This window comes from Echinops telfairi, unplaced genomic scaffold, assembly GCF_000313985.2.
Source record: "Echinops telfairi isolate 266 unplaced genomic scaffold, ASM31398v2 ScPeMD7_7469;HRSCAF=8507_1, whole genome shotgun sequence".
NCBI classification, from domain to species: domain Eukaryota; kingdom Metazoa; phylum Chordata; class Mammalia; order Afrosoricida; family Tenrecidae; genus Echinops; species Echinops telfairi.
This window is the reverse complement of record NW_022111373.1, coordinates 58,107,803-58,134,449: the sequence shown is the minus strand read 5'-3', so window position 1 is coordinate 58,134,449 and position 26,647 is coordinate 58,107,803. Positions and strand designations below refer to the sequence as shown.

Genomic DNA, 26,647 nt, shown 5'->3' with positions numbered 1-26,647 from the left:
TCTTTTTAAATTTGTTTGAAGTTATTATAATTAAGATTTTTGTGGATATATCAATTTAGCCACCACCCCTTTTTAAAATACTATCATTAGAACTGTTTTTGCCACTTGAGGCATTTTAAGTTTTATTTGTGAAGTTTTTGGTATCTAATGCTTTCTTAAACAACTGTTGTATATACGTCAACTTTACCATTGCAGAGAGAGACCTTTTAAACTTCTTTAAACTTATTGATTCGTAGTACTAACCTTCAGTTAACAGAACATTGATGAGTTGGTTTTCTCAGCCTTAGGCTAACTGCTGTGGCAAAGATTAAATAAATAGTTTCTGGGTCTGTTCTCAAGGAATTTTAAGTCTAACATAGGAAAAAAGGTATATTAAAGTGGAGACAGAGGTCTTAAAGAGGTATGCTGTTAGCTGCTGGGCCGGATGTTGCAGGCTGGATTCTTTAAGAATCAAGGAAAGAGGAAGGCCCTTGACTATTGAAAACAGGAAGACTCCTGGAGGAGCTGGGCATGGAGTTAGATGTTCAGCAAATAGTGCAGGGCATTTCTTGGGGACCAGAACAGGGGAGAATGGGAAATGCAGGCAGAGAGACATGACTGGAAACTGTGTAGGTGACATTGTTTTTTCCTTCCTTTTGGGGTATTTCAGAACCTCGTGTAGTGAGGGTTCAGGAAGGCGAGGCTGCTTCCTTTACTGTGGTGAGAAATGGATCTGTTGAGGTCGCCTGCGCTGTTCAGTATGCCACCAGCGATGGCAGTGCAACCGCTAGGGAAGGAGACTATCTACCTACTGACAATGGGGCAACCCTTGTGTTTGATGTTGGAAGAAGAGAGCAGAGCATATTGGTTTTTGTCAATGAAGATGATATCCCAGAAACAGATGAGGCCTTTTATATAAACCTCTTTAATTCAACAGGTAAGTAAATTATGTTTTTAAGGCGAAAGTCTGTTATTTCAGTGTTTTACTGAGATGGTAGGTACGTACCTCTGTACAGTAGTGGTGCCCATTAGTACTGACTGTTATCTGTGACCCGTTCAGAGCAAGATGATGATCATTCTTTTTGGTTGTATTCCTGTGGGATTGGGTGAGAACAATGTTGGTGTTGAACCTTCATGTACCTTTTACATACTGGCAATATTTTACAAGCTTTTTCACAATGTGCCACCAATAGAAAGTTACGTAAGTAAGAGAACACATGGATAAAAGCACAGAGCCTTGAGAATATAGCCAGTTCCCCTAAAGCTGAAGCGCTTTTGTAGTGCATGCCTTCACTACGGGGTGCTGGTGACTGGTTGGGAAGCTGTGTTCCTGGGGTGGTTGATCCCAGTGGCTCTTGGAGAATTCTTTAGAATATCCCCCAAACGAATAATAATCTACAGAAGGAAGAAGTTGCCTCTTCATGCTATTCCACCTTGTAAAATGAAGCGGATGTTTTGTGTGGACTTTGGAACTATTTTGACCCCACCTCCTCTGGGGACCAAGAGGAGACTCTCTACTCCTGCAAGGTGTCACCGTCTCAGAACCCTACAGGGGCAGCTCTGTCCTGCTTTCTAGCGTCGCGACGAGTCAGCATCGACTCGATGGCAGTGAGTTTTAGGTAACTATACCTTCTCTTGCTATTTCTTTTAGAATATAAAGATGTTTCCCCCAAATCTTTTGAGAGTTAGTTGCAGACATAATGTACCATCTCCTTCCAGATTCGTTCGTACGTTTTTCCTATAAGCAAGGACATTCTTCTGTATCACCACAAATGACATTTCTGAAAATCAGGAAGTCAACATAAGACTACTGATTGCTTTCTAATCCTCAGGCCCCATTCAAATTTCTTTACTTGTCCCTTTAATACACATTCTAGCAAAATGATCTACTTCCCATATTGTGTATTGCATTTAATTGCCAGGTTCCTTTAATCTCTTCAATCTGGAATAATTTCTCAACATAGTCCATTACAGGCTAGATAATGTGTAGAATGCCATTCATTTTGGGTTTGTCTGATGTTGCCCTGTGATTAGGAGACTCCAATTATGCATTATTAACAAGATTTTCATGGAAATGATGCTATGTTCTTACCATATCCCATCAGTTGGTACATGATTCTGTTTTATCCCTTTATTGTACTAGTTACCTTCAACATGATTAAGGTGGTGACTGTCAGTCATCTTCAGTGTAAAACTCCTATTATTTTCCTTATTAATTAATATCTATTTCATGGTTGCTCTGAAACTTTCAGTTAGAAATTTATCAGTTTTGACTAATGATTTTTATTTAATGTAGTGGATCATTTTGTTAAAACTGCTATGATTTTGGTGACTGAATTATCCTAAATGTGGCCAGTGATAGCCTGTGTGAGATGGGTGCTTTGTCTGTGTATTTACCATTCCTTGAAGGAGCTCTGGTGGTACTGTTGTGTAAGTGTTGGATTGCTAACCACAAAGTTGGTAGTTCAAACCCACCAGGTACTCTGAAGGAGAAATATGAGGATGTCTGCTCTCATAAAGATTTATACCCTTGGAAACCCTGTGCAGAGTAGCTAAGAGTCAAAACCGACTCACTGGCAGGGAGTTGTTTGGTCTCATTGGTATCACTGAAGATTTCTGAGCTTATCTTATACTTTCTCAATCCTGAAAGCAATCATTTCTCCAAGCCCTAGTTCTGATTAGTGGATATCAGAATCCAATCGTTACATATTGATTTATTACTTTGTAGGTTTTGCTTCTGAGTGTACAAAGATAGTCACTATATGTATGTACACACACGCACACACATGCATATATACATTTATACTTTTAATTCTATATCAAACAATGGAAACTACAAGTTCACAATGTTATTTCCATTTCTTATGATAGCAAATACAGTGAGCTGTGGAGGCACAGTGGGTTCAGTGTTGGGCTGCTAATTGCAAGGTTGGTGGTTCAAACCCATCAGCTGATATGCAGGAGAAAGATGAGACTGCTTCCTTCCTTAGAGATTGGTAGCCTTGGAAAGTCGGTGACGGTGCTCTACTCTGTTCTAGGGCCACTATGAGTCACAGTGGAACTGATGGCAGGGGTTTATGACAGCCAAGGATGTAACTTAAAAAACCAAAATCCACAAATCACAGATATGTTCTCATTTTCTCCTTTTTCATATTTGCCTTTTCTCTCTCTAGTAGTGAGAAGTACAGTTCCCAGGATCCTTAATGAATTCACTTATGTAGTTAATCTTCCCTTTAATGTCCCCCATTGCTTCTTGTGCCCTCCCACACAATAAGGCTGCCTTTCTTTCCTCATACTGGGTCTCTTTTTGGCTTTGGGCTCATTTTCTGGCCTCTTCACCTCACTTAGGTACCAGCACCGAAATACAAGCTCCTCTCCCATGGAGATGATGCCTTACTTCTCCTGAACACTACCTGTCTGCAGCATGCCACTGCGGTGCTTCTACCGCCAAGCCCAGAATAAAGGCCCCGCTTTGTCCTAACCGATGGCCTTTGCACTGAAAGATTCAAGAAAAGGTTTAGGAGGAGAAAAAGACCAATTGTTTTAGTTGTTGTTCTCTTTATCATTCTCTGTCTCCCTGTCTCCACTTGCTTCTCTCCGGGTACCCTTCTTCTTCTCCTCCTTTTGCCTTTCTCTGTCTTACTTTTTCACACGACTCAACCAAGAAAACCAAAAAAGTTTAAACTGAAGAAAAACAAACTATACTTTAGTGATTAAAGCTGATTTTGTAGAGTAATGACAGCAAAAGACATTTCACAATTGCAAAAGCGCAGTTCGTCAAACCTTATGTAGATCTCAATCACTCCATGAATCACATCGTGATGGCCAGTTTTGAATGAAGGACATTTTTACAAATAAAAATAATTATGGTGAAGTAAAGGTGGAAAAAAAAGTTGGAACGTTTTGCTTTGAAATATAGAAATTTGGCAGTGACAGCTTAGCAGTCTTAATAGGCTTCCTTCTTGAAATGGGATTATAGTGAAATGTAATAATTTGGTATAATTCTGATAAAAAAATTTGACTCCAGAACACCTTTTCCCATTACGTAGTTCTTAGCTCTAAACCTATCCAAAGAAAGGTTACCGAGTTAACATAGTGGATCAAAATGTTCAGACCACTTGTGAAGATACGGGAAAAATACTTTGCCAGGAGAATCTTTGCTTGTTTTCTTTGTAAAATGTATTGTAAACATTTTGATGCAAACAAGAGGAAGGGGCAATGCATCAATGTATGGTGGCATGCCTGAGGTATGTGTGTATTCCTACTGTCCCTGCATTTGTCTATAGCATTTTGAAGATAGGACTCCCCCCAATCAAACTCACTGTTATTTGTGGATCTCATCTCCTTGCAACCCTATGGGGTGGAGTAGAACAGCCTGTTTTGATTTTAAATCTTTCCAGGTACAGACAGTTCATCTTCCTTTGTCAGAACAACTGTGAATTTGAACCTCAGACCTGGAGGTTGGCACCTCGTTTATGACCCACACTGACTCAAAGGGTGACTGTGCACATGGACTTCTCTAGATGGAACACACAGAAGTCAAATTGACTACATCTGTTCGAAGACACGATGGAGAAGCGCAGTATTAACAGCTAGAACCAGGCCAGGGTCTGACTGTGGAAGAGAACATCAAATTTTCATATGTAATTTCAGGATAAAGCTGAAGAAAATTAAAACAAGTCACAAGATCCAAAACATGACCCTGAGTCTATCCCACTTGAATTTCGAAAAGCTCTCAAGAACATATTTGACACATTGAACATGAATGTTCAATGAATACCATAAAGAAGACCTGATGAACTGTGGGATGACATCAAGATCATCATTCATGAACAAAGTACAAGGTCCTTAAAAAGACAGAAAGGAAAGAAAAGATTACAGTAGATGTCCGAGGAGATTCTGCCTTGCTCTTAATCATAGAGTAGCCAACAAATGGAAGAAAAGATGAAGTCAAAGAAAATTTCAAAATTGGCAAGAAGACAAAGCCAAATATTATAATGAAATGTGCAAATACCTAGTATTAGACAACCAAAGGGAAGAACAGTCTCAGCATACCTGAAACTAAAAGCACTCAAGAAAAAATTGAAGCCGCAAGTTGGAATCTTGAAAGATCCTATGGGCAAAATATTGAATGATGCTGTAAGCGTCGTGAGAAGATGGAAAGAATACAGAGTCACTGTACCAAACACCAGACAAGTCAATATTTCACCACTTCAGGAGGTAGCATATGGGCAAAACCAATGGTACTGCAGGAAGAAGTTGAAGCAGTAATGAATGTATTGGCAAAAGCAAGACTCCAGCAATCGATGGAATACCAATTGAAGTGTTCCAACAAGCTGATGAACACTGCCACCACTCACTTGTCTAGGCCAGAACATTTGAAAGACAACCACTTTGCCAACTGACTGGAAGAGATACCTATTTGTACCCCTTCCAAAGGAAGGTGACTCAACGGAATGATCAAATTATAAAACAGTATCATTGATATCGCATGCAAGTAAAGCTTTGCTGAAGATTATCCAACTGGTTGCAGCAGTACATGGACAAGGAGTTATCAGAGGTTCAGGCCAGCTTCAGAAGAGGCCTTGGAGCAGGGGATATCATTGCAGATGTCAGATAGATGTTGGCTCAAAGTAGCGAATACCAGAATGATGTTTACTTGTGTTTTACTGATTGTGCCAAGGCATTCATCTCTGTGGACCATATTAAACTATGGGTATTTCTAATAAGAATGAGAATTCCGGAATACTTGTTTGAGCTCCTATGAAACTTGCTCATGGAATAAGAGACAGTTGGGTGAATAGAACAAGGAAATACTGTAGGGTTAAAATCAGGAAAGGTGTGTGTCAGTATTGTTGTATCCTCTCATTATACTTGTTCAATCTGTGTGCTCAACACATAATCATGATACATGGGGAAAGGATTGAAGTTGTCAAGGGTTTTTGTCTTCCTTGGAGCATTGCTCCTGGAAGCAGCAGTCAGGAGATAAAAAGATGCATTGCATTGGGTAAATCTGCATAAAGCTTCTACAGAGTATTGAAAAGCAAGGATTTTACTTTGAGGACTAAAGGGGGCCTGCCCCGGGCTATGGTGTTTTCCATGGCCTTATGTGCATGTAAAAGTTGCACATTGGATAAGGAATAGCAAAGAAGAATTGATGCATTTGAATTGTGGTCCTGGAGAAGAATATTGAAAGTACCCTGGACCGAGAAAACGACGAACAAATCTGTCTTGGAAGACGTGCAGCCAGAGTGCTCCTTAGAGTCAAGTATTTGGACATATTGTCCGGAGAGACAGGTGCCTGAGAAGGACACCATCCTTGGCAAAGTGGATGGGCAATGAAGGAGAGGAAAGCTGTCAATGAGATGGATTGACACAGTGGCTCCAACAATGGGCTTAAGCACAGGAACAATTAGGAGGTTGGTGTAGGACCATGCAGTACTCGTTCTGTAGTGCATAGGGTTGCTATGGGTCAGAACTATTTTGATGGCACCTAACGACAACAAGAGCAATGCCGGAACTCCGTGAAGAAAACATAGTATCTAAGAATGTAATGGTTTTAGTTGTGAAGAGTTCGATAATAAAAATCTCTAGATTTTGTGCTTTTACTCACAATTTAGCTTTCGTTCCCCTCTACCTTTTTTTTGTTTTTCAAACATGGAGGGCATGGGAGACTTTTGATGAGTGTTCCTCTGGTGTGCATTTAAAATGAAAATCACTGCTCTGAGTTGATTGCCTTTATTTAGAGGGATTGTTGAAAATAGTTTTCCCTATGAAAAGACAGAAGGAACTTTAGCACTGCTAGCGTATAGTAGCACACTTGTACATAATAGGACCACCACTTGTCTGCCAGTTTGTCATGCTGTGGTGGCTTTTGTGTTGCTGTGATGGTGGGAGCTATATTACAGGTAATTCAAATACCAGCAGGGCCATCCAAAATGAATAGGTTTTAGCAGAGCTTCCAGAGTAAACACAGACTACGAAGTAGGACCAGCCTGCTCACTTCTGGGGAATTCGCCACCGTAACCCTTATGGATACTATTGAGACATTGTCAGAAAGGAAACAACAGAAGACAACAGCAGAACATGATCAGAGACAGTTTTGAAGATGAACTCCTCAGGGCAGCAAGCACTCAAATGATGACCGAGGAAGAGCTGTCTTCTTAAAGTAGAGTCACCCACAGTGTGTTTTATGGAATAAAGCCTGCTGGAAGAAAGCCGTTAGGACCTTCGTTTGCTGATGGGACACTACTAAAAGTGAGAAGAAACAGCTGCACACACCAATTAATAATCAGAACCTGGAATGTGTGAATCTAGGAGACTGGAAGTCATCAAAATTGAAAAGGACATATAAAGCTTGATATTCTAGACTTTAGTGTGCTGAAATAGATGTCTTTGGTTGTCTTGAATTGGAAAATCAGATGGTTTACCATGCTTGGAATGACAAAATTAACAGAAATGGTGTTACATTTATCATCAAAAAGGACAAGATCAATTTTGAAATATGTCTTGAAGTGTGAAGCTGTCTGAAAGAATAATGTCTATCTTCATACAAGGAAATCTACTTAAGACAACTATTATTCTAATTTATGCACCGACCACTAGAACTAATGATGAAGAACATAAAGAATTCTACTACCCATATCTTCAGGCTCAAGTTGATCAAACATGCATTCAAGATGCATTGATAATTATTGGTGGTTGGAATACAAAAGTTGCAAATAAAGAGAAAGGAACTGTAGTTGGAAAATATGGTATTGGAGATAGTGATGAAGTTGGAGATCACATGATAGAATTTTGCAAATGAATGACTTGTTTATTGCATATACCTTTTTCCAACAACATACAGTATATACTCATGTATCAGCCTAGTTTTTCAGCACAGTTTTTGTGGTAAAATTAGGTGCCTCGGCTGATATTCGGGTTGGCTTATACTCAATTATACATGGTAAAAGGTGATTATAACCATGAACAACTCCAGCTAGAATACACCAAAATAAAATTGATTACATCTCTGGGAAGAGATGGTGGAGAAATTCAACATCAACAATTAAAACAAATTTTGGCATTGACTATGGATCAGGTCATCAATTGCTCATATCTAAGTTCAGGTTGAAGCAGAAGAATATTGAGAAAAAAAAGTCCATGAGAACTTAAATATGGCCTTGTGTATATTCCACCTAAATTTGGACAACATTTCAACATCATTTGACATATTCCACACTAATGACAGGAGACTTGATGAGTTGTGGGATGACATCAAGAATATCAGACATGATGAAAGCAAAAGGTCATTATAAAGACATGAAAAAATTCAAGTGGATGTACAAAGAAACTCTGAAGCGAAAGTAATGATGAAGTCAAAGAGCTGAACAGAAAATTTCAAAGGGCAGCTCTAGAAGACAAAGTGTAAGTATCATAATGAAAAGTGCAAAGACCTAGAGTGAGAAAATCAAAAAGGAAGAAATTTGCAACATATCTTAAACTGAAAGAAATAAAATCAATTCAAGCTTCAAGTTGGAATATTAAAAGTTTGCATGGGCAAAATATCATATGATGCAGGAAGCATCAAAAAAAAGATGGAGAGAATACAGGTCAATTTACCAAAGAGAACTAGTTGACATTCCACCGTTTCAAGATATGAGCAGCCAGAAGCAACAAAGCCCACATGGAAGAAGCACACCAACCTGTGTGATCATGAGGTGCCAATCACCTCATGATTGGGATCAGGTAGCAGGCATCTAAGACCCAGAATAAAACCATACCCAAGGTGAATGGGGGGGCCATGGAGTGGAGACCCGATGCCTATCTGTAGACAATTGAACATCCCCTCACACAGAGGTCACAGGGAAGAGATGAGTCAGTCAGGGTGCAGTATAGCACCGATGAAACACACCACTTTCCTCTAGTTCTCTGGTGCTTCCTTTACCCCACTATCATGACCTCAATTTTACCTTACAAATTGGATTAGACCAGAACATGCACACTGCTACAGCCAAGAGCCCACAACACAGGGAATCCAGGGTAAATAAACCCCTCAGGGCTAAGAAGGAGAGTAGAGATACCAGGAGGATTAGGGGAGGGCTGTGGGGGAAGGGGGGGAGAAAGGGGGAACCAATCACAAGGATCCACATAGAACCTCCTCCCAGGGGGACGAATAATGGAAAAGCGGGTGAGAGGTGGCAGAGGATATCAAGGGTTTGTGAGGAAGGGTGGGCAGGGGAGGGAGGGAGAAGAAGTGGGGAGCGGATATCAGGGACTCCAGTGGAAAGAGAATGCTTTGAAAATGATGATGGCGGCATATGTGCAAATGTCCTTGACACACTCTTTATCACTGGTTTGTGATAAGAGATGTAACAGCCCCCAATAAAAGTATTAAAAAGAAAAGATTTGAGCAACATATAAGCAAGAACTTAGGGTATTGAAGGAAGAAGTTCAAGTTGCACTGAAAACATTGGCCCAAAACAAGGCTCTCGGAATTAATAGAATACCAATTGAAATGTTTCAACCAGCCAATTAAGCATTGGTAGTACTCACTTTTCTATGCCAAGAAATTTGGAAGACAACTACTTGGCCAACTGAAGGAGATCCATATTTTTATCCCTTCCAAAGAAAAGTGACACAACAGAATGCTCAAATTATAGAATACTGTCAGCTGTATAGCATGCAAGTAAAATTTGGCTGAAGATCACTCACTAATAGTTTCAGCAGTACATTGACGGGGAGTTGCCAGAGATTCGGGCCAGATTCAGATGAGGACATGAAAGAAGGGATATTCTTGTTTATGTCAGATGAATCTTGCCTCATAACAGAGAATACCAGCGAGATTTTTACTTGTATTTCATTTACTGTACAGTGGCATTTGACTGTGTGGATCATAGCAAATGATGGATAGCTTTTAGAAGAATGGAAGTTCCAGGATGTCTCATTGTGCTCCTGCAGAACCTGCGTGGTTCAAGAAGTTGTGTGAATAAAGGAGATACTGCTTGGTGTAAAATCAGAAAAAAAACTGTGACAGGTTGTATCTTCGCACCAGACTTGTTAAATTTGTATGCTGTATCCATGAGAGAGGCTGGATTATATGAAGAATCCAGCATCAGAATTGGAGGAAGGCTTATTAACAGCTGACAATATGCACATGAAAAATTTGCTTGCTGAAAGTGATGAGGACTTAGGGTATTTGCTGATGAAATTAAGGATTTTTTTCCTTCAGTATGGATCACAACTCAATGTAAAGAAAGCAAGAATACAGTTGAACCAATAAATAACATTATGACAAACAGAGCGAGGATTGAAGTTGTTAAGGATTTTGTCTTGCATGAATCCACAATCAGTGTCCATAGAAGGATCAGTTAAGAGATCAAAGGATCATTGCACTGGGTAAATCCGCTGCACAAGGCCTCTTAAAAAAAAGTATTGAAAAGCAACAATATTACTTTGAGCACAAAAATATTCCCGAATCAGTGCTTGGCATTATAATCATCTCCTACACATTGGAATTTGAACTTTGGATAAGAATTCCTAAACAAAAAGTCATTGTACTTAAATGCATGTTGCTGGCAAAGAATATTGAAAGTACCATGACTGTCAAATGAGCAGATACGTTTTGGAAGAAGTACAACCAGAATGCTCCTTTGAGGCAAGGCAGACAAGACTCATCTCATGTACTTTGGACATGTTGTCAGGAGAGACCTGTCCTTGGAGAAGGGTATCATACTTTGTAAAGTAGAGGGGCAGTCAAAAAGAGCCACGAAGACCCTCAGCAAGATGGTTTGATACAGTGGCTGCAACCATGGCCTCAAACAGAAGGGCCATTGGGAGGACGGGGCAGGACGGGGCAGTGTGGCGCTCTGTTGGGCACAGGGTCGCTATGAGTTGGAACTGGCTCGACAGCAGCCAACACCAAGAAAACAGCAACAAGAACCCGAGATAGGAGAACTCTGTCAACACTTGATTTGGTTCTTTTTCTTTATGTTTGATGACACGGTACGATACTTCATAATTTTATTCTTCTGTGGTGTCAGATTAATGGTTCCCTTTTTATGCATCCTATTCTTCCTTTTCTGTAGCCAAATGTTAAGTGAGGATGAGTGCAGTTGTAAATGTGTATACATTATTCTTAATGTGATGAGTATCGGATTCCTGTTGCTATCATTTTAGTTATTCATCTAATTGAAAAATTATTTGCGTGAGTTCAGCTGTCATCATAAATAACTTACAGAATTGGTTTTCATTGAGTTGATTCCAATGCGTGGTGACAGGTATAACAGAATACAGCTGTTCACCAAAACTTTTCTTGTTTTTAAATAATGCTATGTTGTGCTTTTGATGTAGGTTGATCGGTGAAGTTTAGCTTCCCATTCAACAACTTGTTCAATGATATAGGTTACGTTTTTCATAGTGCATGAATATTCTGTCTGGTTGTTTTGTTCCATTAATCTTGTTTCTCTGACCATTAACTTCCTCACCTCGTTTAAGCAATATTGCTGACAGGCCATACAATTTTTAATGTTTAATTAAAATTGTTTTTTCAATAGAACACCATGCTTTTCTTTAGGGCATTGTTTAGCTCAGTGCTTTCACCCTTTTCACCACCCAGGGCTTTATTTGTACCAATTACTGAGCATCTATTCTTCCAGGGCATGTAATGGAATGTGCTGCATTTGACTGAAGGTCTTATAGTCCAATAGTTTGTCTGTGTACGTGTGTGTGTGTGTGTAGAGGATTATAATGTCCTAATGGTTAGGATAGACTCACAAAGTACAACGTGTTGTGGGAACACAGTAGAGAGGCACTTCACTTAACAGTCACAGTCCTTGCAAGAATTGTCACATGAGCTACATCCTGTGGAATGACTAAGAATTAGCCAAGTGAGTTAAGATGAGAGGGCTTTTGCTTGCATAGGAACAACTGAAGCTCCACCTGGGAAGTGGTACAGAGACATCTAATATGTAGGCAAATCTGGTGCTAAGCCGGGTCTGCAAAGAATTTGAGTAGCGCGGAATCAAGTTCAATGCGATAGGGATTTCTTAGTTCTTTGTATGACGAGATCAAATGCTGTTCCCTAAAGCTAGAGATCTAAAGGAAACCCTGAAACAAGGTTTCTAGTTGACATGGATGAGAATTGCTTAACATTCTGAGATAATCCTTTCATTATTTTATGACAAAGAAATGACCGTAAATTTTTTTGAGTTAGAAAATTATTTGTTTTGTTATCTCAGTAAGCTGTAGAAGCAATCATTATATTGGGAAAAGTATTTTACATATCTTTCAATAATGTAGTTCCTTTGCAATACTTTCTAAATGGCAGGAATAGGAACTTTTTCTCATTTAATTTGTTGAGATAACTATCTCCTCTTTATATATGTTTGTGTGTGTGTATATGTGCCTGTGTGTACTCTTACTTATCCAAAGATATATATGAAATATCTTTGAAATGTTATGAAATATCACTAGAGAAATAGAGCAGAATTTTGTATTTATTCAGCGTCTGTGAGTAAGGAAATTCTTGAAAATTTGAGTTTCATTGTAAAATATTTCTTAATTTAAAATATATAAATATACAGTAGCCTAGTGATCTTTTAAACATTTTTCTCTTCTTTTTTTTTAATTAATGCAGGTGATACAGTAGTGTATCAATATGGAGTAGCAACAGTGATCATTGAAGCTAATGATGATCCAAATGGTATTTTTTCTTTTGAGCCCATAGACAAAGCAGTGGAAGAAGGAAAGACAAATGCATTTTGGTAAGTGTATGTGGGTAAGATAAATTTGGGATTGCATAAAGTGTTAAAACTTTTTATTGAATTCACATGTTATAAATCTTTCATAACTCAAAAGAATCTTTTATGATTAAAAAATTGTCAAAAATTGAATGATTTCTGTTGTGAGAATAAACTGTGAAGCATTTTATATTGTTGACACTTGTTTAAAATGTGAACATGTCAGCTACTAAACAAATTATTTTCCCAATTTTCTTTACCTTAAAATTTTTTTCTTTGGCCTGAGAAACTAGAATTGTATAAGGTCTTTAGGAACTTTTTTCTCAAATGATAGGCAACTCCCCTAACCCTGTGTTATCTTTTGGAGACTGTTTACTAATTCCCAAAGAAATATTTTATCTTGGGTTTAGAATTCATTTTCCTATCTGGATTTTTCCTAGTGACTTTCAAAGTTTCTTATTTTTATTATATAATTTTAAAAATACTCTTTCCTTTTATTTTTTTTGTTTATATAAGGATGACAGAAAAAGGGTATTTCTCAGATAACAGAAAGCTCTCAACAGGATCAGACTTGCTATTTACAAGCTTTTCATAAAAATAATTTTCTTTGATTTTTTTATGTAGGATTTCGAGGCACCGAGGACACTTTGGCAATGTTTGTGTGGCTTGGCAGGTGTTTCAGAACGACTCTGCTTTGCAGCCTGGACAGGAGTTCTATGAGACTTCAGGAACAGTTAACTTCATGGATGGAGAGGGAGCCAAGCCAATAATTCTGCATGCTTTTGCAGATAAAATTCCTGAGTTTAATGAACTTTATGTTTTAAAACTTGTGAATATATCAGGTGGAGTTTTTTCTCTCACTTATTTTACTATCTGAGAAAATGAAATGAAATGATGTGGGCCTTATATTTGAACTCCTCTGGCACCCCAAAGGCAGCGGGCAGGCGTGCCTCCACCCTCTATCCCTTTTTATACCCTCTGGCATCAACTGTTTCTCCCAGAGCACTCCACTTCCCTGGCTGGGTTCAACAATTAATTGCAGTGGCCACATATAACTCATAAAAACCGCATGCTCACATTATGTGCTTTATTAGGGAAATTAACAGGTTCCTATCCAGATGAGAAATGCACAGGATACAAGTGTTCAGTCAGGAAAGGTTCTTCTTTGCCGTGCCCATAGGCAGGCCTTTTTCTTACCTTGAGCCTCTTGGCTTGGCCTTGGGCCTGTTACGGCAATGTTACAAAGCTCTTTTCGTACTGCCAGTACATGCAAACGGACTTGCCACTCCAATGCAAACTCCAGACCCAGCTCCTTTGGTCAACAAGATCCAGCTACCCCAATTGAGTGGATAGAGGCACCCAATTCTACAGGTCAGCCTCCTTCCCAGAAAGCCAAAAACCAAACTCAGTGCCACTGAGTTGATGCCAACCCTGTGGCCCTATGATGCCAACCCTGGGGCCCTATGGGTAGAACTGCCCCCTGTGAGTTTTCAAAACTGGAATTGTTTACAGGAGTGGACAGCCATGTCTTTCTCTTGAAGAGCTCTTTCACAGAATGGCAGGTGGTTTAGAACTTCAGCCTTTGAGGTGAGCAATAAGACATGTAACCATTACTCCACCAGAGAAGAACTCAGCTTTATTTGCTCTGTGGGTTGGAAAATTCATCACTCTGCCTCATCTTCTAGATCCTGATTCTGTTGCTGCTATTCCTCTGTCATACTTCTGGTGTCAAAGCTATCTCATGGATCAAGGAGGTTCAAGGCACAGGGATCTTGGGTTGCAAAGTACATACTCCACTTCTGGCTCTTGTCTTTTGCTGGCAGTGTGCTGTCCCCTTCCTGCTTCTGAGCTAGCTCACTGTATACCCAGCAGAAGGGAAATCACAATGAACACTGTTACCAAGCACTCACAACTGAATCATGTAATGTATCAGTGTCTTCCCCACATTACTACCCAGACTCATTAGGAAAACAGTGGTTGGTGTAAATAACAATGGCTATGGCTTTAGAAAGGCCATATTGAATTATTCACTACATTGCATCACCAAATTTTTACATTTTTAGTTAAATAATTACAACAGTATGGGAAATGCAATGAAGAACTTAATATCTTGACTATCTGATTTTAAATATTAAATATCTTTTCTTGTTCTACTTTCAAAATAAATATAGAATCAGTAACATCTCATGATTTTTGTACTAGTATCCTGGTGTGCCACCACCTGTGTGTCAGTTTGTTATACGGTAGTGTGTGTGTTGTGGTATTGGAAGCCATGTCACTGGTATTTCAAATACCAGCAGGTTCACCCAAAGTGAACAGATTTCAGCAGAGCTTCCAGAATACAGACAGACTGTGAAGCTGGACAGAAGGAATAAGCTGTCCACTTCAGAGGAATTAGCCACTGAAAATCTTATAAGTTCCAACTCACTGTCATAGATTCAATACTGATTCATAGTGACATTATAGGACAGAGTAGAACTAACTGCCATTGTGAGTTTCTGAGGTTGTAACTGTTTAGGGGAGTAGAAAGCCCCTCTGAGGAGCTGCTAGTAGTTTTGAACTGCCAGCCTTGCAGGTCACAGCCCAACAAGCAACCAACTCGCCACCAGGGTTCTTGCTGCACACCTTATGTATAGCATCAAAACATTATCAGTTACTGAAAACCCAATACATAGAGCAGCACATTGTCAGCGTTAGTACAATGTTAAACTGCAAAATCTGGAAACAAAGATTCAAGATGAGCTCCTCATGTAAGCAGACATTCAAAGTATGACTGAGGAAGAGCTACCTTCTCAAAGTAGAGTTGATCATAATGGTGGGGTTGAAGAAAGGTTTGCAGAGTAAAGCCTTCTGTACCTTCAATTGCTGTTGGGGCACTATTAGAAATGAGAAGAAACATCAGTTCATCATAGGAATAAGGAATGCATGAAGTATGAATCTAGGAAAATTGGAAGTCATAAAAAATGGAATGCATAATCAATATCTAGGCATTAGTTGAAATGGACTATTGGCCATTTTGAAACAGAAAATCATAGTGTACTTGGTCAGGAATGACAGATTCCAGAGAATGGCATTGTGTTTGTTGTCAAAAAGGATATTTCAAGGTCAGTGTTGAAGTACAATGCTGTCTGTGATAGGATAAGGTCTATCTGCATTCAAGGAAATCTAGTCAATACATTTATTGAGATTTATGCACTAAAATTTGTGATGCAGAAATTGAAGAATTTTACCAATATCTTTAGTCTGAAGTTGATAAAACATCCAATCAAGATGCATTGATAATTATTAAGATAACTGAATTATTCAAGGAGGACATCAAGAACATCGTTCATGAAGAAATCATAAGGTCATTAAAAAGACAGGAAAGAAAAGATCAAGGTGGATGTCAGAAAATACTCTGGAACTTGCTCTTCATTATAACATAGCTAAGAGAAATGGAAAAATGATGAAGTCTAAGAGCTGTATACAAAATTTCAAAGGGAAACTTGAGAAGACAAACTCAAATATTATAACAAAATGTATAAAGATCTAGAATTAGAAAACCAAAAGGGAAGAACACGTTCAGCATTATCTGAAAATTAAAGAACTTAAGAAAAAATTCCAGCCTTGAGTTGCAAGATTGAAAGATTCTTTGGGAATTATGTTGGACAATGCAGGGCCCATCATGAGAGGATGGAAAGAATACACAGTCACCGTACCAAAGAGAACCAGTCAACATCCCACCATTTCGAGAGCTAGTCTACGAGCAAGAACTTAATGGTGCCAAAAGAAGAAATTTAAGCTTCCCTGAAAGTATTAGCCAAACACAAGGCTCCAGGATTTGATGGAATACCAGTTGAAAGGTTTCAACAAGCTGGTGAAGCACAGGTAGCACTCATTCATCTACGCCAGGACATTTGGAAGACAGCTACTTGGCCAACTGACTGGAAGAGATGAATATTTGTACCTCTTCCCAAGAAAGGTAACACAACAGAATGTTCCAATTAGAGCACAACACCACTGATAGTGCATGTAAGCAAAATTTTGCTGAAGATCATCTAATAACAGTAGCAGCAATACATTGACAGGGAGTTGGCCTGATGTTCATGCCAGGTTCAGAAGGGGATATGAAACAAGGGATATCATTGCTGATGTCAGATAGACCTTGACTGAAAGCAGAGAATATTAGAAAAAAAAAGATGTTTACTTGTGCTTTGACTGTAATGGTATTTTATTGTGTGGATCATAACAAACTATGCATAGTCTTGAGAAGAAAGAGAACTCCAGAATACTTAAAGTGCTTGTGTGGAACTTGTAAATGGATCAAGAAGCAGTTGTGGGAACAGAATAATGGAATACTGCTTGGTTGAAAATTAAGAAAGGAATGCATTAGGGTTGTATCCTCTCATCCTACTTATTCAATCTGTATGCTGGTCAAATTTGAGAGGCTGGATTATATAAAGAAGAATGCAGCATTAGGTTGGAGGAAGGCTTAGTCACCTGAAATCCGTAGATGACACAGCCTGGCTTGCTGAAAGTGAGGAGGACTTGGAGCGCTTGCTGATGAAGATCAAGTATTTCACCCTGCAGTGTGGATTACAGTGCAACATAAAGACAACCCAGATCTCCACCTCTAGAGCACTGGATAACATTATGATACATGGAGAAAAGTTTGATATTGCCTAGGATTTTAACTTGCTTGAATCCACAATCTATTCTCATGGAAATGTCAGGCAAGAGATCAAGCTATGCATTATATTAGGCAAATATGCTGCACAAAACTTCTTTAAATTTTTGAAAAGCAAGGGTGTTACTTTGTGGATTAAGATACGCCTGACCCATGCCATGGTATTTTCAGTTGCCTCAAATGCATATGAAAGTTAGATAGTGAAAATGGAAGACTGCAGAAAAATCGATGAATTTGAACTATAGTTTTGGTGAAGAATATTGAAAGTACCACGGACTGCTGAAAGAACAAACACTCTGTCTGTGAAGAAGTATAGCCATAATGCTTCATAGAAGCAAGGAGGGCAAGACGTAGTCTCATGTTCTTTGGACATGTTCTCAGTTGGGGCCAGGCCCCAGGGAAAGACATCATGCTCTGTAAAGTGGTGGGGCAGCGAAAAAGAGGAGGGCTTTTGACCAGATGGATTGACTCAGAGGCAGCATTAGTGGGCTCCGGCATGGGAACATTTGTGAGGATGGCGCAGGACAGGGCGGTGTTTCATTCTGTTGTACATAGGGTCGCTATGAGTTGGAACCAACTCAGCTGCCCCTAACAGCATCCTGGTGTCAGCCACCATCATGATATCCCTCAACCCTTCCACTTCTGTATTACTGTAGTGGCTTCATAAGTGGTTTCCCATGTCCCTTACTCTTCTCAGGGTACATGCACAACACAGTAGCCTGAGTGGTCACCCCCCACCCCCACCCCCGTCACCAAGTTTTTTCTTGGGTTTTATATGTCAGATCACCTTTTTTTTTTTTTTAGCTTAGCAAGTTAAACAACTCAACAACCTCCACCCCCAATAGCTTTCCCTTTTTTCTCCCCACCCCTTTGCCCCATTTCTCTCTCGCAGTATTATTATCTTCCCTTCACCAAAGGTAGCGCATTTCCCCTCTAGACCAGGGTTTCCCCAGATGGGAACAACTTCAGGGGAAGTTGGAATTATTTAGAGGGGCTGCAAAAGCAGCTAACTGCATTTTGTCCTGGATAAATGGCTGTAGTACAAAGTTTTAGGTCCTGGATGGTGGGAGGCTAAGGAAAAAAATTTTTTTCTGCTGAAAAAGGGCCAGTAGGCCAAATGCACCTGGGAACTTGCGCTCTATGCCTTCTCTTCCCCTCCTTCCCTTCGCACCCCCGACAGCCATTGCGGTCTGTGTCTTTGGAATTGAAAATTATTTTCCTGATTTTCAAAGCGCAGCAGTGGTCTCATACAAAGTTAAAGATACCTTAATAAATGTATCAGTGTTCATTTTGTGATCTGAGCATGCTTGTTTTGTGAAACAAACGAGTAGGTAGACTTTTCCCACCCCGTGTATGTTCAGTCTGACAAAACATTTTGTTGAAGTACAGATTTATGGTAGTAACTTGGTCTCGGTGCTATCATTTAATTAATTTCTACCACAACGATGACAGAAATGAGATCGAAGCGTGTTCTTTGATATCATGCCCCTGAGCATGTAGCAAAATGCCATTGTTAACTGAGTCAGTTTTGACTCACCGTGACCCCGTGTGACAGAGGAGAGCCATCCCACAGTTTTCTGTCATGTCAGGTCACTACCGCAACAAACCCCACATTGCCCGGTGAGGTCATCTTTGTGATCCCTGGCAGGTTTGAGTTCATTTTGTGGCCATCCCAGGGCACTCACCTTCAGCACTGTCTCAGACTATGTTCTCATGGGATCCATAGACTGTCAGTGGCCAAGTTTCAGAAAGAGAGTACCAAAGCCTTGCGGCCTAATCGTTTTGAGTCCAGACGTTCTGATGAAACCTCTCCACTGTATGTAACCCTGCTGGTCTTTGAAATATTAATGGCCTGAGTTCCAGCCCCATGGCAATGTGCAAGCCAGCACAATATGACAAGCTGACAGATGGGAGGTGGCATCACCTTATGCTAGGAAGTAATTCAACATCTGTTTTCTCATGTATTATGCATTCTCTTATTACAGGTGGCTCCCCAGGTCCTGGGGGCCAACTAGCAGAAACAAATCTCCAGGTGACTGTAATGATTCCGCTTAATGACGACCCCTTTGGAGTCTTCCTCTTGGATCCAGAGTGTTTAGAGAGAGAAGTGGCAGAAGATGTGCCCTCAGAAGATGATATGTCTTACATAACCAACTTCACTATTTTGAGGCAACAGGGTGTCTTTGGTGATGTACGAGTAGGGTGGGAAATTCTCTCCAGCGAGTTCGTGGCTGGTTTGCCTGCAATGATAGACTTTTTACTGGTTGGTCAATATCCCAGCACTGTGCGTTTACAACCTCACTTGCGGCGGCCCTATAGTGGAACGGATGCGTTGTACTTCAGTGGACGAGAGGGCGCTTTTGGGACAGTTCATCCTAAATACCATCCCTCTAGGAACAACACAATTGCCAACTTTACCTTTTCAGCTTGGGTAATGCCTGAGGCCAATACAAACGGATTTGTTCTAGCAAAGGATGGTGGCAATGGAAACATCTACTACGGGGTAAAAATCCACACGAATGAATCTCATGTGACACTTTCCCTTTATTACAAAACCCTGGGTTCCAACGTTACGTATATTGCCAAGGCGACTGCTAGGAAATATTTAGAAGAACATGTTTGGCTTCATCTTCTAATCATCTTGGATGATGGCATACTTGAATTTTACCTCGATGGAAATGCAATGCCCAGGGGAATTAAGAGCCTTAAAGGAGAAGCCATTATGGACGGTGAGTGTGTTCTTCATAATTAGGATACTAGTTCCTATTAAAAAAATAAAACTGTCATTTAAAAACTATACTTTGGTTTCATTTCTTTGTTGTTGTTCATTCAAATTTGTGTTTAATTTCCATTTACATTGATTCAACCCAAAATCAAATAGTACATTAAACTAAATAAAAGATGAAAAAAGCAGAAAAAGTGTTACCCTCACAGCACTCCTGATAAGGCAGCTGAAGATTTTACTTAACTCTGATAGATGCAAAGCAAACTTGAGATAGGGAAAAACTAATAGTTTTAAAGGGCAAACACAAACAAGCCCATCTTTCAGATGTTACTCCAGATAACCCACTGACATTGCACTTGTGCTATAGTGGTAAGTTCAGCATCACACAAGAAAAGTCCTGTGTTGACCAGCAACAGATGTCAGATCATACGGGATAGTCATATACTTTGTATTGGCTTGCCCAGCTTGTTCATGTCTACTCCTACGGGGAAAAAGTAGGTGTTTTAACCTGGATGTTTCATTTCAGAATTAATCAGTCTCAAAATCTATTCTTTATAATTTAACATTTCTCAAGGGAATAATCTTAGATCTAGTCCTTAGACAGCTGAGAATCATATGACTAATTGAATATCCGAAATAAATCCTATATTCAATATAAAATCCAAGGTTCAGTATCTTAATACTACATAAGAGGCATCTTGTTTATAATCATTGATCAGCTGTAGTAAAGAATGTTGAATTCATGAAATATCATGCATGCATCAGTCCTCCCCTCCCACGTTATCTCTTCTCCCAAAAATAGTATAGGAAAATCCTTGAAGGATTCAAATTGGTTAAGATCACAAAGGGGGGAAAAATAAGTTTCTAAAAATTTGATTTAAGTTCAATAGTTACTTTACATTGCTAATCACAATTGGTTTAAAAATCCCAGTCTAATTATTCTGTGAAGCTTATAAATCTTATAAAGCCAATTTAGTAAAGTTTATTCTTAGTGATTCCATTTTAATTAAAAGCAGCATGTATAAAATAAAAATATAAAAAAAAGAAAAATGAGCTGATTCCAGGACTCCAAGCGGAAAGCAAATGTTTTGAGAATGATGAGGGCAACAAATGTGTAAGTGTGCTTTACACAATTGATGCATGTATGGATTGTGATAAGAGTTGGATGAGCCCCAATAAAATGATTTTAAAAATATACTAAAAAGTTGATTTTAAAGAAAATGATCAAGTGATGAAAGAAAAGTACTCAAGCTCTTTTATACACTTATCCTGGAATGAGCATAACGGACCCTCTAGACTAGTACTGTTGACATCATATATTTCAACTATGTGGGTGTTTTTACAAGTAAATATAGAGTGAGCCACACTGCATAGGTGTGTGGTTTCTGTCTGTGACATTAATGTGTCACTCAACATTTTCACAGTCATTGTACGGACAGACATTTATGGAACACAATTTCTGAATAAACTTTCCACAAGATGGGAAATTAATTCCAATTAATGAATGTTCAGTTAGGAAAACTGTATTTGTATAGATGCTTTCTATGCAGAAAAGTTGCTGTGTTTGCCTATACTGCTGGCAGTACTACTTATGAAACAGTTCTAACTGTGGGGTAGTTTTAGCCAACCAATCACTGTGCCAATGATTGGGAATGTTGCATTTCTTTAAACAAAGCTAGGTGTCAAACCAAGTGCATGATATTCTGTGCTGAGTGATGTAGAAATGCAAAAGTCCCTGAAGTTTGCATACGAAGTTGTTTCTGTCGAGTCATCTGCTGTTTCTACATTCACTGTCAGTAGTTTGGATAAAGAGGAGCGATGGTTCCACAGAAGAAGCGTTTTCGCTGAACTCTCACAACTGTGTTTCACTCACGATGCGTTTCTCCCAGGTCCTGCCTCCAGAGTCACCAGTGCTGATGTGTTACACTGCCATACATGGAGCAGCTATCTTTACGTTCTGTTTCTTTTAATTCCATTTTCACACATTTTAAAGCCTTAATTATAAGTATACTAGAAATAATTATGGAAAATTTATTATGCAAATGCACATAATAAAGGTAATATACTTACCTGTGGTTTATGTATGTTTTGTTATTTTTCTGGCCAGAAATGTGATTTGAGTGGTTGATGGAATATAAGACAACACCTAAATTAAAAAGAGTTAATCTCTTTAGGTCAAAATATTATAATTACATAAATGATCACAAATGAAAACCAAATTCACTGCCATTGAGTTGATTTTGCCTCGTAAAGTAGAACTGCCCTGTGGGTTTCCGAGGCTGTAACTCTTTATTGAAGTAGAAAGTTTCATTTTCTTTCACCGAGTGGGCTTTGCAATTAAGAGTCCAACGTGTCAACCACTATGCCACCTGGGCTACTCCCTGACTCATTCTTAACAATCACTCCAGAGCAATAAAGACCAAATCTACTCTAGCGAGATGATGCTGACCCATTGTGATCCTACAGAGGGTTTTCGATGCTGTAAATCTTTCCTATTATATACAAGTTTTACTTATTGAGTAAAACTTTTTAATAAAATTGCTTTCTAACTCATATTTGAAAATTCAGATACCAGAATTGTGGAGATGGTAACATTTTTACCTGGCTCTCCTTTTAGGTCCTGGCATGCTGAGAATTGGGGCAGGGAAGAATGGCGATGACAGGTTTACAGGTTTGATGCAAGATGTGAGGTCTTACGAGCGGAAACTGACCCCTGAAGAGATTTATGAACTTCATGCCAGGCCTGCAAAGAGTGATTTACACCCCATTTCTGGATATATGGAGTTCAGACAAGGAGAAACCAACAAATCATTCATTATTTCTGCAAGAGATGACAATGAAGAGGAAGGAGAAGAATTGTTCATTCTTAAACTTGTCTCAGTACATGGGGGAGCTCGGATTTCTGAAGAAAATACTACAGCAAGATTAATAATACAGAAAAGTGACAATGCCAATGGCTTATTTGGTTTCACAGGAACTTGTATACCAGAGGTAAGGGGCGTGTGTGGGGAATTTTGATGGTTGGAAAAGTATTGTAGGTTGGTTCTGTATTTGATAAAAGTGTCTCTTTCATCTGGTGAGCTTGTTTGGTTTTCTACTCTAATCCTTAAACTATGTTAGAGACTGGTTTCAAAGATAAATGACATGGTTGCTGCTCTTAAAAGTTCTCAGATAGAATTAGAAGCTTACTGAGCTGTTAGAAGTGAGAACTTAGCAAATTAAATGCTAGCAAAGAGCTTGAAAGTTAATGCACTCCACAGAGCTCACAATTAATTCAACAGATATAATTCATTATTTGGGGCTACCATTTTGGATAGTGTATGAGGAAAAAGAATACTTTATATTGAAAGCATGTGAGAATCATTGTAATTAAAAACAATTTAAATATGAGTTTTAGGGTGTTTTCACATTTGAAAAACACATTAAATGGGTACTTGCAGCATTTCTCTGTGTTGGCTGTGAGTACTTCTCATCAAACTTCTTTGCCAACTTAATTCATTAGACTGTTGACTCCTTTATCAGTTCTTTCCAAGTTTTCAAAGACGCATCATCATCCTGGTTTCCTGTTCGGTAATACGAGAGCCCGTGAAACTCCTTCACAGGTGTTAGGTGTAACAGGAACAGATCGCTATCCAGGAGTGGGTGCCAAAAATGAGAGGCTTTCCTTTGGCAAGTGGACACCAACATGTTTAGATGTATATATGTAAATTAAAATGATTTAGGAAAATATCCGTAAGAAAAGCTTTAAAAAATGTTTAGATGGTAGGTCTCATTGTAGTGCAATTTGGAGGAACTGGCTCTCTGAAGTGTTTTATTGCTTCGCGTGTGATTTGTGTCTCTCAGAAGAGAATTTGAAATGTTTGTCTTTTTCATCACAGGATTAGAGTACCTTACACGTGGAAACACAATGCCCTACAAATCAACAACTGAAAGAAAAATAATTTTTTAAAATTTAAACTGACAAGGCTTGTAAATAGAAATTCAATCACCAGAGAAATTTAACATGCTAAGTTTCATGCAGCTTTCTGTGATTAGTTATAGTATTAGTTCAACCGGCATTAATGATTACTTCTTGCAGCCTCCAGGGTGAGCAGCTGAAGCTTCACTGTTGTTAGGGGCCTTCGGGTCCCTTCTGACCCACAGGGACGCTGTGCCCAACAGAATGAAGAAACGCTGCACCGTTCTGGGCCATCCTGAAAGTTGTTCTTATGTCTGAGCCCAGTGTTGCAGCCTCCATGCCAATCCATCTCCTTGGCACCTTCTTGATTTTTACTGTGCTTCCACTTTACTGAATATGGTAGGCACTGGTCTCTCCTGACAACATGTCCAAAATATGTAAGACGAAGCCTTGCCATTTTTTTTTAATTGGGGGCTCATACAGCTCTTATCACAATCTATACATACATACGTGTCAAGCACATTTGTAAATTTCTTGCCATCATCATTCTCAAAACATTTTCTTTCTACTTGAGCCCTTGGTATCAGCCCCTCTTTTTCCCCCCTCTCTTTCCCACTCTCCCTCCCTCATGAACCCTTGATAATTTATAAATTATTATTATTATTATTATTATAATTTATAAATTATTTTCATATCTTCCACTGAATGCTGTCTCCCTTCACCCAATTTTCAGTTGCCCGTCCCCCTGGGAGGGGGTTATATATGTAGATCACTGTGATCAGTTGCCCCTGTCTCCTCCATCTTCCCCTTATACCTTTCTGGTATTGCTACTCTCATTATTGCCCCTGAAGGTGTTATCTGTCCTGATTCCCTGTGTTTCCAGCTCTTATCTGTACCGGTTTGCATGCTCTTGTCTAGCTGGATTTGTAAGGTAGAATTGGGGTCATGCTGGTGGGGGGGGGGAGGAAGCATTAAAGAACCAGATGAATGTTGTATGTTTCACAGGTGCTTATAGTGCACCCGGACTGACTCGTCTCTTCTTTGTGACCCTTCTGTAAGGGAGTGTCCAATTGTCTACAGATGGGCCTTGCCATTCTTGTTCAGTTTGATTTCTGTGTATTCCATCTGGACAAGTTCATGTCTATAATGACCTTTTGTGTTGTTGGAAAAAGATATTTGCTAGGAGCAGGTCATTGGTTTTGCAAATTTTTCTTGTTTGATCAATTTTATACTGAAGTTATTGGTTGAATTCTTCAATTTCTTCATCACCAGCTTTTGTGATTGGTACATAAATTTGACTAATAGTTGTAATGGTTTGATTTTCTTGAAGATGAATAGATACAATGCTATCACAGACAGCACTGTACTTCATGATTGATTTTGCAGTGTCCTTTTTAACAATGAATGCCACGCCATTCCTCTTGATTGTGTTATTCTGAGCTTAGGAAATCCTATGATTTTCTGATTCAAAATGGCCTGGTATTGGCCATTTTGCCTAGGATATTGATTTTCGTGCATTTTTTTCCCCCATTTTTGATGACCTCTAGTTTCCCAATTGGAACATTGGAACTTTGAATATTCCAAGTTCAGATCACCAGCAGATTTTCACAACTATTTTTCCTTACGTTGAGCCGTGTCCCATCAGCAAATGAAGATCGGGAAGGCTCCATTCCCACAGGCGTTACTCCAACCACGTCACCATGGTGGACTCAGCTCGGAGAACGCAGCTCCTCCTGCTGGGTCCCATTTCCAGCGCCCTCCAACTGGAAAGGCGCACAGTCTGGCACTCTCCCTGACAGTGCTCTGCTTCCATTCACTGAGCCTCGGTGTCTGACAGTGTGTCTAAGCTATGCATCAGGTTTTCAGGGGCTACTTCCTCCAAAGGGGGGAGTCGAGTCATTCTTCATTGTCTGTTCTTAGTCTGGAAGTGCCACTGAAACCTGTTCACTTTACGTGGGCCTGTGGCATTTGAAATACCAGTGACCTAGCTTCCAGCATCACAGCAACACACGTTATCACAGTACCATAAACTTAGAGACAAGAGGTGGCTTAGAGGCCTGAGGTGGGGTGGGGGACTACAGAGAAATGAGATAAGACCAACTACCCGGTTCAAAGCTTAGCATTGAGTGGAGTTTGTTGTTGTTGTTGTTGTTGTTGTTGTTAGGTGCCAGTGAGTCAGCTCCAACTCGTAGTCCTGTACCATCCTCATAATGGTTGTCAGGTTTGAGGGGATTGTTGCCGGCACTGGATTGGTCCATTTCATTGAGGTTCATTCTCGGTTTGTTTTATTTTTGTGGCTAATTTTCTGCTGGAGTTAATAAGTATTAATTTTCCTCCCACTTCCTTATTTTCCTCCTAAGAAGAAATGGAATCTGTGTCCCATTACTGTCATGTAAAATTAGCTTTTGTACACTGATTTCACTCCTTTTCATGGCCCGGCCCCTGCCCATGGCTGTGACCGCTTCTTGGTTAATGCCCCCTTTGGCCAGGATGTTTCTGTCAGATTTGCTATGCTTTTCACTGGAGGTTAGAGCGTCATTTGTCTTCTTTTCCATCTTCCCATTCAGTCATTCAAGCCTCAGCTCCAACATTTCCTCAGTGGAGGTGTTATAATCCCTTCTCCCAACTGTGAGCGCTCCAGGCTTTCACTTACTTTC

At 39.5% G+C, this 26,647-nt stretch overlaps 1 protein-coding gene across 1 annotated transcript in view; it reads left to right on the top strand.

Annotated features, from left to right (window-relative positions):
- ADGRV1 (adhesion G protein-coupled receptor V1) overlaps positions 1 to 26,647 on the top strand; it is a 675,247-nt gene that overhangs the window by 38,710 nt on the left and 609,890 nt on the right. Inside the window, exons 16-20 of the mRNA XM_045285199.1 lie at positions 650 to 916; positions 12,599 to 12,725; positions 13,326 to 13,543; positions 19,353 to 20,096; positions 22,710 to 23,083. Coding sequence (XP_045141134.1) covers positions 650 to 916; positions 12,599 to 12,725; positions 13,326 to 13,543; positions 19,353 to 20,096; positions 22,710 to 23,083 — 1,730 coding nt within the window. The remainder of the gene's footprint in view (positions 1 to 649; positions 917 to 12,598; positions 12,726 to 13,325; positions 13,544 to 19,352; positions 20,097 to 22,709; positions 23,084 to 26,647) is intronic.